General features: G+C 42.3%; 1 protein-coding gene across 6 annotated transcripts in view; it reads right to left on the bottom strand.

The window, feature by feature from the left end:
- Positions 1-16,803, bottom strand: part of FHOD3 (formin homology 2 domain containing 3) — a 388,990-nt gene that overhangs the window by 153,500 nt on the left and 218,687 nt on the right. For all 6 annotated transcript variants that reach the window (XM_075022703.1, XM_075022701.1, XM_075022699.1 and 3 more), the window contains exon 6: positions 10,236-10,330. In XM_075022703.1, coding sequence (XP_074878804.1) covers positions 10,236-10,330 — 95 coding nt within the window. The remainder of the gene's footprint in view (positions 1-10,235; positions 10,331-16,803) is intronic.

Raw genomic sequence — 16,803 nt, 5'->3', positions numbered from 1 at the left:
TGGAGAAAAAAAAAAAAAAAAAAAAAAAGACAGACAACATATCAGAGAACCTTTCTTTTGATCTTCATCTTATGAAAAGTAATTGAAGTCCACACATTTTCCTTCCTAAGGACTAATCCTATAACTGAGGAGACCAACATAAAATCTATGAGGTAACCACGATGAGTCCTCGGGCAAAAACCTGGCGAGGGACCTGAGCTGGTTGCAACTCAGACATGCCGTGGGGTGCAATACATGCTGAATGTAAAGCCATCATACGTGTTTTGGCAGTGTCCATTTTTGATACAGCGTATTTTTTACTGTTATCCAAGTACCTTCAGCTAGTAGCTGTTGCTTTAAAGAACAACTGTATCTAAATAAAGGAATGACAAGCATTTTTGAGTGATGCCAGAAGGACAGATATGGTAACAATTAGTATTAGGTTCAACTTTCACCTACGTATCTGTGTTCAACACATATAATCTGTCCTTCCACTCCCTCATGTTCTTCCCCCAGGGCTCTAAAATCCAAATACCAATTTTCCAGATGAGGGACCAGGGCACAAAGGGATTTTGAAACTGGTTCAAGAATGTGCTTGGAAGCTGGATTCAGCCTGGGTCTCCCAATGTATGGACTGCCTCTCTAGCTGGGCCATTCTTCCAGGCTAAGCTACAAGCAAAACACTGGTATATTAACTGCTGTGTTGGCTGAACTGTCTCGGGTCTGGTTTACATGACGCTGCGAAAAATGCTGGATACCACCTTCCTTCCTGCAGGCAGAATTCCACTACTGCACTATATATATGGCAACCAGGACAGAGACTAATTTAGGAAGAAAATTAAGACACATTTAAGAAGCAAAATAAAGGCAATGCAGTATTGACTAATTCAGTTTCTGTCTCAAGGAGTTTCCCAAAAGATAGGACATTCAGAAAAAACATTGCGAGAGAAGATTAAGCAGCACAGCTCTGCAGAAAAAGATGGATCCTATATGCCTCACATCAGCAGACAGAGAGTACACAGCGGATTCAATCCATACTTTTAGAGGAGTATGAGATCTTTGCACAGCCAAAAATTTGTACAGACTTTGTGTGGAATTTCTGCTGCTGTTGCCTCACAAATTGTACTTGCATTTCTGCAAAATCCTGTAAAAAGGATCTACTTCAACAGTGCAGTTCTTCTCAAAAATCTTTAATAACAACTCAATAAACATCAAAATAGAGGTAAGAGGAAGCAGCAACTTGGTAACAAAGTCTGAGTCTCCAAAAGTTTACTATAAACAATGAGAAAAATGAAGTGATTAACAAAAGCATCCTACCCGTATCCTATAAATTAATTAAACTATGCTTGTCACAGAATGAATATCGTAGGGTATTGTGATAAATATGTAAGTTAAGCCCAACGCTCTGTTAAGATAAGGAAAGACTACCTACATTCTTCAGATCTGTGGGAATAAGTAAAAATTAACCATAATGCCCTTCAACAGTCATAAAACCCCAGAACATTAATACACACTGAAGAATGCAAAAGGTTGACCACCTCCTTTCTTCCTACAGAATTGCAGGAGTCACCTCAGCGCAGCCCCTTCCCCCTGTGCTTTCTACTGGCAGAACAACCAAAAGCTCTGTCTAAAACTCAGGACACTTAATTAAGACTCAGGAGAATTGGACACCAGGTTTGTTTCTTATACTGGTCTCATCGTGCAGAGGGAAGAGGAACGATATAACAGTTTGGCAGTAAGTACAGGTGAGGTACTGGTACTTGCACTTTCTGGAAACATACCCATTCACTATGGTGCATTTTCTTATTTTTTGTACTGATTTATTTCATATACCACACATGGCACACACATGGGCCCCACTCCCCATGATTCAAGGCCTCCTTGCATCAAACTACTGCTGATGGCACCTGGAGGGACTTGCCCAGTGGCTTGCTGAAACGGGGATACAAGGACAGAGTACAAACGATACCTGCTACTGACATGAGCCTATGACTTTGATTTTTGATACCCATTTACTGATGAGTGCAAATACATAAACCAGAATCAGTCATCCAATATACTGGCACAACAGCTAGTTTAACATACAGCCATACCTGATAACGCACGCGGTCGTATCAGACTGAAAATGACTTCCAAAATCTTCTTCCAATGCCAGAAGCTGTCAAGTTTGGCAGCACAAAATATCCGCCTTGGAGAAGAGGGCTCAGGGGAGCAAGGAAGGATTGCCAAATGGCTTCCCACCAGGATGCCTAAACTTAAGGCCACACATGGGTGCCTGCATGAAGAGGCGCTTACCTGTGCAGTCTGCATCCTAGTTCTGCGGCAGTGCTAAAAACATCATATAATTGGACTTCAATATGACCGAGTGGAGCAGACCAAAGGGAAATGATTATGATAAAAAACCCACGAGGGAATTCAGAGGAAGTACTTTACTGTGAAGCATTACCTGGACTTTTTGTATACACCTATTTTAACTATTAAATAGATTAAAAAACTACATCACTTGACCTTCGCTAAAGGTCACCAATTTGAGTTTGGTGGCCTTTCAGTAACTGACTATGCACCAGAAAAGCTTTCCCTGCTCTTCATCAAAACTTTCTAATAGCCCACATTCCCTCTACCAAGCACCACAGCCCCTGCCAGAAAAGATACATCCCTGCATCACCTAAGAGCAACAGAGACCAGAAAACAGGCAACCCTGCAAACTGAAGCCTTATGCACCCGAGTTCATGAAACAGTGCTTCCAGAAAAGGTTCAGACATAACTGCTTATTTTAATTTTAAAACACTCCTTAAAATGCAGCTTACTAAACTCCTGACTTAGAACTAGTCATATTTCTGCCCTGCAAAACGATAACTTAGCTATCCCAAAAGGTTTGGCATAATGACTACAATGTGGTTTATATTGGCCAAGTTGATTTCTGTGTTTAGATATGCATAAAAATCTCAGGTGTGTACTATAAGCTTGGATTATAACCAGCTGCTTTTTATCCTTGGAGCAACTCTTTCGTATTTCTTCACTCTTTTCCACCTGACAACTTATGGTTGAAAATTTTCTCTTTTTCTTGTCCAGGCAATTGATTTTATAGTCAAAGACCTCTCACACCAGCAGCTTCAAGCATGCTGGAAAAAGTAGGCTCCATTTTCTTTAGTCTCATCCCTCAATACAGACAAACTTTCCAGCTGCACCCTTCTCCTTTCACAGGAATGCTGGACATAATGCCTGTTAGAAAACACTAGCAGCTAATAGAAAATACTAATAGCTAGGGCCTGAGGCACAGTAATTTGCTCACAAATGTGAACGGTAACAGATCTGTGACACTGAACTACTGTAGTGAGAGAGACCAAGGTAATTCTAAAAGCTAGCACTGACTTTTAGGTTGCTTTTCAGTTCCCCCCCCATCTAATTCTAGTATCACACTTGCTTTTTTCTTTCTTCATGCCTGTCCTTCGCAACAAGAAATTTGTACATCTGCATAGATACATGGTATTTTCTGGAAATATTTGGACATATTTCACTCATCGCTAACAGGACATACTCTCATACAGATTTCAACAGATGAGACTGAGTGAAAAGTTGGGCCTGAACATTTGCCACATTGTTGGCAGTTAATCATTACATTTTCTCATTCTCCACTTCAAATGAGTTGAAATCAGATCTCTGATATGATGTGGGGGAACTTTGTGTTTTCTAGTATCGCCTTAATCTACAAGAGTTCATTTTGAACACAGAAAAATGGGTATTTAGCCCTTCAAAATACTCAGAAGCGAATGCAAGAGACGGAGCTACAGGAATAGTTATCACTGCACAACTGGACTACTGCAAACTCGCATGTTTGATGGAATGACTTTTAAACCCACCTACAAATACGGTTAGTAAAGAAGAGCAGCACTCGTGGCAGTCTGTCTGCTGAGTTGGACAAACCAAAGCGAGCGCATAACACAGTCTGCACTGGCTGGCGTATCCTATTCCAAGTTTACTGCAACATCCTGATCCTTATCTTCAAAGCACTAATTAAATACAATTCAAAATAAACTCCATTCATGCAACAGTGCCGTTAGAGTTTCTGAGTGAAAGAGGAGGGAAGCTCTCTGCCGACCTGGGCGAGCGTTGGCTCAAGCCCTTGAGAGGCAGGAAGTAGGAAAATTCCTATAAATCCAGGATTTTGTTTCTCCCTCACACGACAATTTTCCTAACGATAGTTCAATGGCCAAATGCATAGCGGATTAAATTTAAAAGCCAGCTGCTAAGCTGACATGAATCTTCGGAGTTTCACTGAACTCAGAGCAGTTGTACCTGTTCACCGCAGCTCAAGGTCTCGAGCGCATGGGGCAGCCCCACAGGAGAGACCGTGCTGATTTTAGGGCTCGAGGGGAGATCTCAGCTTTGCTCGGAACCCTTCCAGTAAGCAAAGGAGCTTGTAAGACTGACACCTAACTGACATTTCTACCTGGACTAGACCTGGAAACAGAACAAAACCACAGGCTTATCAGAGTCGTGGCTGGAGGTGAGAGAGACAACGCGCTCTACGTAGCTTGTGGTTAGCTCTGTGTGGGGTCTCATTTGTCAGAGGCTGCAAGAGAGCTCGTTAACCATCAAGGCAGCCGGCTGGGAAGAAGACAACACGTGAAATTAATCACAGTAGGTCCCCAAGCTGTGTAGTTTTTCCTGGATGCTTCATTCTTTTAGCTGGCCACCGTTTCTAGATCACCTTCCAAACTTGTTAAGAATAAAGCGCAGGACAGTTCTTCAGGACAACCTCCTGCTCGCAAAGATCAGGCATATTCCTACGTATATTCACTCTCATCATCCAGGCAATGTTAACTCAGAATAAGTCATCCATATGCACAATGATTTTCAAAATATATGGCCAGAAAAATTAATGAGATGCAAACATTTTATTTGCAAGACCCTTAACAGGACAGTATACCATCCAGTTTTGGTGGTGATTTAGCTCACCGTGCTTTGTGCTTTAGTACTACTGATGCTACTATTTCAGTACTGTTCATACCTGTTAAGCCCCTTACATATGTAACTTCCTCCATGACGACAAACCAGTTTTTGGTATATATATATGTAGACCCACTTTAACATCCATTTGCATAAGATTTGGCAAGAAATTTCCCGAGGAAAAGAAAAGCACAAATGCAAGTTATACGGTATTCTTTGCTCTGCTTATGACTTCAGCTGAGCACATGCATAAATGACTTCTGAAACAGAGACCGATTTAACCAAGTGCTTAAACTGAGTATTTACTTCTATATACCTTAAATAATTCACCTGTAAAAGCAATTTTAGTGCTTTTTGTGACTATTTCTCTCAAAATTCTCATGAAATGACTTACTAACCATGTGCTTGTTTTAACATGTCACTGCCACCATGCAGGAAAAGCAGCCCTACTACACTACTTTCCTTTTGAAATGAACAAACTCACCCACTACAACTATGTGCTGTTTGAATGCTGTTTTTTCCCTTTTGCTTTGACATAGTTTTTTTTTTAATTCTTTTGGATTGACTTACATTTTAAAACATTCAAAAAGCCATTACTTCAATACCAAGGGAAGCAAAAGATTCACACAAGGCACAGGGAACAACTTTCTAGTTATAGTTCGTATTTAACCTTGCAATCTAGGACCCAGACAGAAACAAAGCAGAAAAAAAAAAATTAAAACAAGATGTGAGATAGGAATCTTTAATCAACCTCCTTGTATCAGCCTGGGCCCAGCATTCCATCCTGTCTTCTGAGGTTACCCAGCACCACTTTGAAAATGGATTACTTTCCACTGAAAACAATGCCAAAAAGGGGCTTTAGCTCCCCTGGGGCAAATCAGAACAGCCTGGATCATCAAATGGGAAAAAATACTCATTATCAGTAGCAGTCAGAAATGGGGGGAAAGAAAAGGTGAAACCAGACTCAGGTTTTGGACCACTTAATGCCTTAGAGGTGCCCTCGAAGATCGAGGTGGAGTGGCAAAAGCCTGTGGGTTTCTGATGCAAAGGAACGTTTGCTTCTCTAGTGGACAATATAAACACCTGGGGTTTTTCCAAGATGTTTGGTGCAGAAATGTACTTTTTGTAAACACTCAGTAGCTAGTCCTGGAGAGGGTAAGGCGCTGACACAGTATTGTACACTTTCTATTACCAGGTCAGAGGGAATACCAACGCATATGAAAGATAATATATATATATATATAACCTCATACATGCTAACAGATGAAAAATAATGATAAGGACTTAATCTGGCTCAGTGCATATGTATCTTTAACCCAGTGTCCCTTGTTTTGGGTAAGAGACATTTTCCAAGAGCCCTTGCCATCACCATCAAACCGAGACACTACCTGCAGGTGATCCACCATCGAGCTCCACAGGGCTCTGGGGTGCCAGCTGCCAGCATGAACAAATGCCTCGGGTCCCTTTACAACCAGGCTAAATAGAACTTGCAATATAATGCAAAAACTTAAGTCCAACTTCAGCAGCCACAACGTATAGCTGGCGGAAACACCGAGAAAGTGGTGAAATATCATTTCCCAGCTGCTGTGAGGTTGAAACACGTGTTATGCCACATGGTCAGTTAAGGCAACATCCCTGAGAGGTTAGTTTACTCACTTTAAAAAAAAAAAAAAAAAAAAGTAAAACTGAAGCAATTCTGAAAGCACTGTTAACTAACATTCATTGACTCCTAGTTTTGTCTTTTTAAAAGCAAACTATCTTGCATGAATTTTCCATGCTACCAACAAATGCTAAAAGAAAACTTCGTTGACACGCATATTTCCTATTTGCATAACTTCTAGCTTATATAAGATGGTGAGAGCCTTGGCCCTCCTATAGCTCTCTTCTGCACTCCTACAGCAGTACGCCGCTGACCTCAGTTATGTATTCAAGTTCTCTGGAAGCATGTAACCAAACACCCATAATTAAGTACATACTTGAATGCTTTGTTAAACAGGGAAGGACTGATGAATTGCTGCCTATATAACTAATGATGAAATAGTAGTAATGTACACTTAAATTGGGATTATGCTGTAAATGTTTTATGCCAAGGATATATCAGCCATTGATGACTGGAAAGCAGCCTACAGCCAGCTTGTGGAAGGCCAGTGGCACACACTGGTGTGGTCACACATGGTGGGATGTGTCTTGCAAATGACCGGCAGTGGCCCTAAGAGTCTGGGATGTGCTGATAATGCTCTTCTCTTTAAATAACATGGCAGAAGAAGGGTACTGCTAACTTCAAATTTCCAATCTAGTGCCGATCTGAAACAGAAGGTAGGGTCTTTCTGTCCACTAACAAACAAGTCATCTAAGATTAACTTTCTTCCTGCTTTTCAGTTCCTCATGCTGACACCACTGGTGCATCGTACCCAGCATAAGGGCAGCAGCACCAGTGCAGTCACACTGTTAGAATTTTAACCACCTCCCCAGTAACTTTATTCAGAGCAAATTTAGACAACAGTGCTAAAGCTACCAGCAACTTCTGATAATCCATCTATAGAAGCATCTCTTGATGCTCAGAGGGGTAAAACTGCAGCACAACTAGCAACAGTAAGGAATATAATGGCAACAACCTAGACAGGCTTTCAGTAAATTGCTTACAGTCCTTCTTTCTCACTGATTTCAAATTTTATTTCCCACCCCATTCCCTTATCCCAGTACAGAAGTACTGCTAGGTGCATAAAGTGATCTTGGAGCTGGGTACCAAAATTACAGGTGATGCAGTGCTGAGTGTGCCAGACCCTAAGGTCCGCTGCTGAAGGCGAGTGCTGCGGTAGACAAACACACAGAGTAATACACTACTCCAGGTGAGCAGCCCTACACAAGTAACAGGGAAGGGTCAAAACCATTCTAGAATTTGACCAAAAAAAAGAAAAAAAATCAGTGGAAAAGATTCAACAACCTCCACTGCTGAGTATATTAAACCCTGTCAGAGCTTTTGAGAGGGTGAGAAACCATGCGTCGCAGCTGTGGCAGCTGAACGACTGTATCCCTCCTGCATCCTATTAGAGGGATTTGTCCCAAGACTTAATTGGCAATTTCACTATTCCTTTTTTGTTCAGCAGTGTTAATGTCTTTTTCGCCGCCTTTGCTGCAGAGAAGGCACCACCATAGCAGGGCTGCAAATTAGACCGTAGGTGCATTGCAAATTCCAGGGGTTCATTTTTCACAGAATGTCAAATCCACCTTTAAGTGCATAAAGCAGCTGTTCCACCACACTGTGACAGTAAGCCTGCCATACCTTCAGTTAACTTCTGGCACACAGACAGGGACTTAGATCTCTTCCAAGACAGTCAAAGAATAATGAAAAAGCAACTTTGATGCTACCTGAAACCAAACTATTCAAAGCACATTGCCTGCATTCCTCAGCTGCAGGCACCGAGCCAGGACATGGAGATAATCATTTGGGCTGGCAATGGGGGAGGGAGAAAGGAGCTTACAGACCTGAGAGCTGAAATACTCTTGTCCAGAAAATCTAGACAGGATTTAATCTGCAAGGTAGCAATACAGTCGTGTTTCTCCCCCATCCCACTCTCATTAGTTGCATTAGAGAATTAAAATAATTGTGGACACGGCAATATTTTTTTTCCTTTTTTTGCTTGTCTCTTTTAGCTGTTTCATTGAAAATCAGGATCTACACCAAGCAAATCATTTCTCTCTCGTCTTGCACCACTTTTCCAACCGTGGCTAACATTCTCTGTTTCAAGAGGGCAAACTGCCCAGTGTAAAGCTCAGACAACAGTCGAACATTTTAAATGGGGGAAAAGTTTCTCCTCATCTTCTTCCAATTATAAAGCACTCCCTGCAAGCCCGAGATTTCATAACCATAATTATCTTACTTTTACGTATCTACCAATATAGGTACACCAACCCAAGATAAATCAGTTCTTTCAATACTGCAGCATCTGTTCTTTGACTTGATAATCTGCTGCAGCAGTAAAGTTTGCACATTTTAGAAAAAAATTCTGTAGTGGTTAAAAAAGGCCCCTGGGACACCGAGCTCTTTTTCTGCTGGTGTTATGAAAGATATCAGGGGAAAGGGGGAGAGCAGCAGCATCTCTATGTATCAACAGCAACTTTCTGCGACTCAGCCACTTGAGGAGAAGTTCCTGTAAATTCCTTAGTAATTCTAACTAGGGACTGAGCTCCACCAATTACAGCACTTTTGAGTTGCTAACAATAGCTAACATACGCTGTTCCGGCTCTTGCATCACATGAACCTATCCCAAGCAGGTCTACATGGCAAGAGCAGCAGCAGTCCCTGCAGGCCTTAATAAACTTCCTAAAGTTGGAGAGCCAACAGAGTGGAAAAAGGTGTATTTGTGGGTTTACTACCTACTCTACAGCCCTTCAGGACGGCATGCCAGAAGAATCTGTGTTCTGTTTCCTTTTCAACTTCCAACAAAGATGGCCTTAAAAGCGGGTTGTGCACTATATAAATCGCTACTTCACTGGAGAAGACCAACCCAAGCGGCATATATTCTGGCCTTCAGCTTTTGCCTCCTTGTAGGCAGGGACCAACAAAGAATACCCAGCAGGCAGGTACCAGACTTTGTCTTCTAGGGCTCTTCAGGCACAAGAAGACGTGACATTAGGAAGCATTTCTTTACAGAGAGGTTGGTCAAACACTGGAACAGGCTTCCTAGAAAGGGGGTCGATGCCCCCAAGCCTGTCAGTGTCTAAGAGGCATTTGGACAATGCCCTTAAGAACATGCTTTAACTTGGTCAGGCCTGAAGTGGTCAGGCAGCTGGACTACATGATCGTTTCTAGGTCCCTTCCAACTGAAATATTCTGTTCTGTTCTAAGAAGGAAGTCACTCAGAATTGTCTTCCCCCAGTGCTCTGCAAAGTTGAGCAGTGTAGTACGGTGAAACTGTAGAAAAGGATTTGCATTCACAGAATGGAAAGGGGGGAAAAAAAACACCCCAAAAAGTGGTTCCAAAGAATGTCTTGGGGACTGCAACTGCAAGACTAAAAAATCTTCTCCATGGTCAACTGCAATGGCAGCACAGACAGTAACGAGGGCATCTTTGGTATCTTTGCTTTTAAGAGCAGAGTGTGTGCCAACAGCACAAAAGAGTATAAAAACAGTAGGAAAAAAAAAAAAAACAGCTCAGTGTGCCCTGGTTTCCATGCAGTGTTATGTACTCATTTAGAACCTAACATGCAGCCTGTTTATACCCTAAATGCATATGTAATACAAATAAAATGTATTTAAAGAATACCAAAACCATATAAAATAAGAATTTTGGAGAGTGTCTTACCTTTGACCCAATAAGTGTGTAGAGCCATTGGATGGTTTCATTATGATTTATTACTCCATTCATTCCATCGACGTAGAGCATTATCTGGCCCAAAGCTATTGTAAAGAAAAGAGATAAAATATAATCAGACCAGGTGAATACTTTTTATAATCCTAAGCATTGCTGGCAATTTTCTATAACCAGGGTTTTTCAGAGACATGGGGAGCTCAACTAACTAAAGATGTATTGGGCAAGGTTGTGCTGGATGAAGTCCTGGGCAACTGCAGTAACTTTACTGAGTTCATCTGGATGACATAAGTGTAAATTTCAGCCAGGGACAAGCACAGGCACTTGCTCCTTCCTAGAAGATGCCACATTTTATTGCCCCAACATCTGCAAACAGTATTTTATACACTGCTTACTGTCGCAAGGGTTCCATCAGCTACAATGCTTTACATCTTGTGAGACAAGACTTTTACCATTTGTTTCAGCACCATATAATGTTTGGAATTAGTATATTTGGATTAAGTTGACTGTTTCAGTGAATTCCAATAACATGAAATTAAAGCAGGGCAATTAACACCAATAAGGACACCAAATATTCACCATTGCACAGTGCTCTCTTGCAAATTAGTTTTGCATTTTAGTGAGAAAATACAACAAACAAAGCATGGTTAACAAAGAAGCATCTTTATTCATTTATTCTAAAGCATTTACAACAACATTTCAAAACATACTAGTAAAATATTTCATAACAGTAATTCCATAGTTTGCAATCCTGATAATATGAGACTTTCTAGAGACAACAGCTATTAAATCTTTTCTGACTGATAAGGACAGACATTTTTCGTATAGATTATGAAAAGTGGATTAGCAAAATTCATCTATCATCTTCAAAAGTTTCCACTGTTAGATCTTCTGCTTTATAGCAGGAGATCAAAGCACAGTGGGATGAAAAAGAAATCACTGATGTAACACCTTTCAGCACAGCCTGTTGGCATAACAACTCAATTATCTAACGCACAACCTGACGAGCCCCTAGTACACCGCTTTATGGGGGAAAAGGGAAAAAACCCACAGGGTGAGGAAAATTACGACGTTATTAATCTGCCAAACACATTCCAAATGCTTGCTAACTTTTGCACAGGTTGTGCACAGTGCAGCATCATTTTCCTTGAGGGCAGATTTTCAAAGACAAGAATATTTGGCGAGCTCTTAAGTACCTCTATAGCTAAGCAGCTAACTTTCATTTTTACACTGTCTCCTCTTTTTTCCTTTGCTCTAGTTGGTTGACTTAGAGTTACAAATCCCCGAGGTACTAATTTTAGGTACTTAATATTCCTTATCTAATCTGTAACACCAAGCTAGAAGCAAAGTCACCCTACATGGTCAATAAAGACGGAGAAAAAGTGAGCAAGAGGGTACGGCAAGGAGATAACTCGTATCTTAAGCAGGCTGCGTTGCCGCTGGGGTATGCCGATCTCTCTCCGCTCCTTCTCTCCAGGAAGCAATCATTCACCACCCTCCAGAGACGCACGTCTCAGGTGAATAAAATCAGGTGGGAGGGACACAGGCCCAAGTGTTAAGGTAAAATAAAAGATGTAAGCCAGATCATGAAAAGAGATAAGAATTACACTGCCTGAATAAATGGCTGCTTTGAAGCATTTCCTTGCAGGTAGAGGAAAGAGGAGAACACTGCTATCCCAGCGGTAATCAGAGAAAGTTCTTAATTTTTGCTTTTACTTCCTTTCAATGCTAAAAAGATTTGGCCTTTCATCAGGATGAGATCCAGTCATGATAAGGTCACCAATCCCCCCCCCCCCCTTTTTTTTTCCTTGCAAATTCTTTGGTTGGGGGTGAAGGGATTTGATTTGAATTTGAAACAAATGTGAAACAAATTTTACTCTTGGCACATGCTTTCCAAATTAATATAGAAATCAAAGACAGCAAGAAGTCTGCTTTTACAGGGAAAACATGCACACAATACAAAATTATTCCACTGCTTATACTTAAGACCAGTTAGACTGGATGCATAAGATCTGGGATGCATTAGCCTTCAGTCTCTTGGATGTGACTCTTCATAACAGTAATAGGTTAAGGCAAATTAGTGGTCCTTAGAAAGAACCCAAAAAAGGTTTTAGGGATTCCTGACAATTTTCATCTGCTACCATTAATCTTGCCCCCCCAACCACTCCCACCATCTTTTTTATTTTTGTTTTCATTATCAATACTACCCCTAAGTATATGGTAGTATCTGCATCTTTCCAACAACAGAATGGGTCTTTAGGTGAAAAATTAGTAACAAATGAAAAAACCACTACTGCTGCTGCTTGAACAAGTGGCCAATAAGTTTCACAGGACAAAGAATTACAAAGGACGCCGTGAAACAACCAAGATGAAGATAGCTTTGCTACGGAGTCAGGCTGTCCACATACAAGTCATGACTCCGGTAATTATCTGCTGCACATGAAGTTATCAGCTGCTGACAGACCTTGGCGTGGAGCTTCATATTGCTATTTCCTGTCTTCAGGGATCAGAAAAATGAAAGCAAGACGTGATATGCAGGGTTGAGGAGAAATCAACTTTTGTTATGAGGAAGAGTAAGTTAGGGAGAATCTGTATGTACTTTGTACAAAGCTGATGCCTTATAAATTCTTAGGAAAAGAAGTCCACGAGAAGACCTAAAAGGAGGAGAAAGTCGGTTTTCATACCATGTCAAGTATCTGTGCTGAGGAAGAAAAGGTAACACCTAGTAATCACACAACACGGCAGCAAAATGGAAGAGGCCACCAAAACCGCCACCGTAAGAGCAGGCTGGTGGGCTGGAAATTCTTGGGCTCTCCCAGGGCTCGGGTCTGGCTGAGTAGGGCACACCAGTTTTCCACTAAATGGAGACAGACTGGCCACTGAGCACTCTACGCTGTTTTATATTCTTTGCAGTTTTTTCTACCCAACTGATAGCCTACCTCCCGGCCCATGACCGCTGCAGCTACAGCGCAAACTCCATGCGCCCACCACCCTGCACACGTGTGTCAGCATGCACACACACCCACCACCAACACGCGGGGCCTCGCCAAGAATGGGCACGCTAATTTGCAAGGCAATCTGAGGTTGTTTGGAAGGCCAATCTAGTCCAAAATCATTAAAGTTCGCATTTGTACATGCCTTCGACTGAACTCCTTTTTTTTTTTTTTTTTCACTGAAAAATGAGGAGGCTATTTAATCCATTTAATCCCATCTCTCAGCTAACTGGAATTCTTTTTGGAAGTATATCAACAACCTACTTGCATTAGGAAAGCTTGCTATTGTGCAACAGGGGGCTGGGAGAGGGGGGTTTAAATACGGAGCAGACTTAATTTGGAATTTCTTTGTTCCCACTACCCTTGTCAAACCCTTAATCTTATGTGAAAGTAGTGTGTGACTTTACCCATAGCTATTTTCAAGTGGAAAATTGCCGGATTTCTTAGGAAAGGCTTAGGCTAGAAAAGGACAGACCAGCCAGAAACTTCATAGATTTCTGTAAAATAAGAGGTTTAAGAAAGCCTCTAAAAACTTGCCAGTATTGGCACTGATACTCTCCTGGGATCTTTCCTATATAAAATTTACAGGACCAAAGGGGAAAAACTCTAGCACAAAACATCATTACAATGAACATCACTGTGGTGGGTTGACCCTGGCTGGAGGCCAGGTGCCCACCAAAGCCGCTCCATCACTGCCCTCCTCAGCTGGGCAGGGGAGGGAAAATAGAATGAAAGGCTTGTGGGTCGAGGTAAGGACAGGGAGAGATCACTCACTAATTACTGTCATAGGCAAAACAGACTCGACTTGGGGAAAATTAAATTAATTATTACCAATCAAATCAGAGTAGGGTAATGAGAAATAAAAACTAAGTCTTAAAAATACCTTCCCCCCACCCCTCCCTTCTTCCTTGGGCTTAACTTTACTCCTGATTTTCTCTACCTCCTCCCCGCCAGCAGTGCAGGGGGATGGGGAATGGGGCTTAGGGTCAGTTCATCACATGTTTTCTCTGCTGCTCCTTGCTCCTCAGGGGGAGGAGGACTCATCACAGTCTTCCCCTGCTCCACCGTGGGGTCCCTCCCACAGGAGACAGCCCTCCACAAAATTCTCCAGCGTGGGCCCCTTCCCCGGGTTGCAGTCCTTCAGGCACAGACCGCTCCAGCGTGGGTCCCCCGCGGGGTCACCAGTCCTGCCAGGAGCCTGCTCCAGCGTGGGCTCCTCTCTCCATGGGGCCACAGGTCCTGAAAGGAGCCTGCTCCAATGTGGGTTCTCCATGGAGCCACAGCCTCCTTTGGGCATCCACCTGTTCCCCCGTGGACCTCCCTGGGCTGCAGGGGGACAGCCTGCCTCACCGTGGTCTTCCCCACGGGCTGCAGGGGAATCTCTGCTCCGGCGCCTGGAGCATCTCCTCCCCTCCTGCGCTGACCTGGGGGTCTGCAGCGCTGGGGCTCTCACATCTTCTCACTCCTCTCTCTGGCTGCACTTTCTGTGCCTGCCACAATTTCCCCCCCTTCTTAAATCTGTTCTCCCAGAGGCACTACCACCATCGCTGATGGGCTCGGCCATGTCCAGCAGCGGGTCCGTCTTGGGGCCAGCTGGCATCGGCTCTGTCAGACACGGGGGAAGCTTCTAGCAGCTTCTCACAGAAGCCACCCCTGTAACTCCCCTGCTACCAAAACCTTGCCACAAAAACCCAATACAATCACTTTAAGTCTGCTTTTCCCACCTAGAGTATCAAAAGTTTCAAAGCTGTTTCTTGCTCACACACCTGCTCCTCATTTTACCACAAGACTCTTAGAGAAAACAGCAGCACTGAATAAGCATAAACACTATTTTCTTACAGTTTCCTGTGAGTCAAAAACCCATTCGTCACACCAAGAATTACAGCAAGGATGCATCTTGTGATGGTATTTGTTTCCATCAGAATACGCAAACGTAGAGGGTGAAGCAGGCCAAAGCCAGACCCTGCCGCCACAGGTTTCGGCTCCCGAGGAAGCTTCTGGCCCAGGTTCACCAGGCGCTTCATAACGAGCAGCCGCGGTGCATGCGACACGCTGTATGTATACAACAACGGGCGAGCGTGAACGACAGACAGAGCTGTGACGAAACTAATGGAGAGGAGCCAGCTGCTAAAAGTCATCTTTCTAATTGCTAGTTAAAATCTTATCATAATCAGTGAGAAATTAAGGGTCTGTGTGATTACCTTCATTCCATTTGAAAACAGATTACTAGCTTACATACACTATATCCTGGGCACCAAAAAGGCATACTCCATCAAAGCAAACGTCCCAATCAGGCACAAAATTTCAGTATCTCTCTAGTGAGGGATCCCAGGAAGGAGATAATAGTTATCTAGTATTCTATCACAAAGCACTAGTTGATAATTCTGAAGGGAAAAAACCTACCTCACAAACTTCTTTCCCCATGTTTCCTCACTAGAGAGAGGCAAGAGCTCAGCCACCCAGCGGGACTGCCCTGAACACAAAATCTCCAGCTCAGCTCAGCCCCAACACGCTGGATGTCAGGAGCTGCTACTTCTGCTTGTAGCACGTTCCCCCCGACAGTGCTTGCACACGCACCCTTAGGGAACAGCTATTGTCTCCATAATATCCAAGGATATGGGATAGTGGTTTTCCTGATGAGAAGTCATTATTAAATACAACTTTTGTACCATCCAGCTATTTGAAAACTAACAAAATTGAAGCAGAGCTCCTTGCTTCTGAGAGGTGACATCAGATAAAATAGATGACCTGGCCTCTCCACTGCTTCTGAAAATGATCTTACAAAGCAGCACTGTGCCAAACCTTATGACTCACACTCATTCCACAGGGCGAGAACTAGCTAAATTTTTAGGTTTGGGGTTTTGTTTTGTTTTTTCCTCTGTTACTATTTGTATGGGGTGGTTTTAGCTTCAGTGCAAAATCTGCTGTTTATACACCTAGTCCCGTTTCTTTACTCCTGTTGAAGATACCTGTAATGTCATCTAGGAAGATAAAAACAATCTTATTCCTGGCCACAAATGCATGAATATTTTGTTTCTTGTAAAAGTTTCTTTAAATCCCAACTATTTTCTTAATCTTTTCTTTTTACCCTCTGTTCATTTGTTCTTTCCATTATCACATGCACCACAGTTGAAACATGCTAAGAAAATAATTTTCAGAACTCCCACGTTAACCATGTACTGAACTTGTATTAACTGTATTAACCAGGAACTGAACTTTCTCACAAAAAAACACATCACAGAACTAATGTTATAAACTCAAACTGCAAAGACAGTTCTGTACAGATGTAAAAGTGTTACATTGTTAATGTAAATCAGAAGTTCTCATGCTTGCTGACACTATTTAAAGTCTAGCTTTTAGTCTTATGCAGTACTTCAATAACTGATAAGGATTTGGAAACTTATGCACGCTAGTTTCAGACCTAAAGTATTATCCAAAGTTCAGATCTTTTGCAGAGACAAAAGGTTTCCAGATCAAACTTAATGTTCTTTTTTTTTTTTTTCCATGTACAAAGATACAATAAAACTCACCTGTTTTTTAATACTGAAAATGAGTGACAAAAGTGACAA

The sequence above is a fragment of the Buteo buteo genome, chromosome 3, assembly GCF_964188355.1.
Source record: "Buteo buteo chromosome 3, bButBut1.hap1.1, whole genome shotgun sequence".
Taxonomy (NCBI): domain Eukaryota; kingdom Metazoa; phylum Chordata; class Aves; order Accipitriformes; family Accipitridae; genus Buteo; species Buteo buteo.
This window is presented reverse-complemented; position numbering and strand designations above follow the sequence as displayed.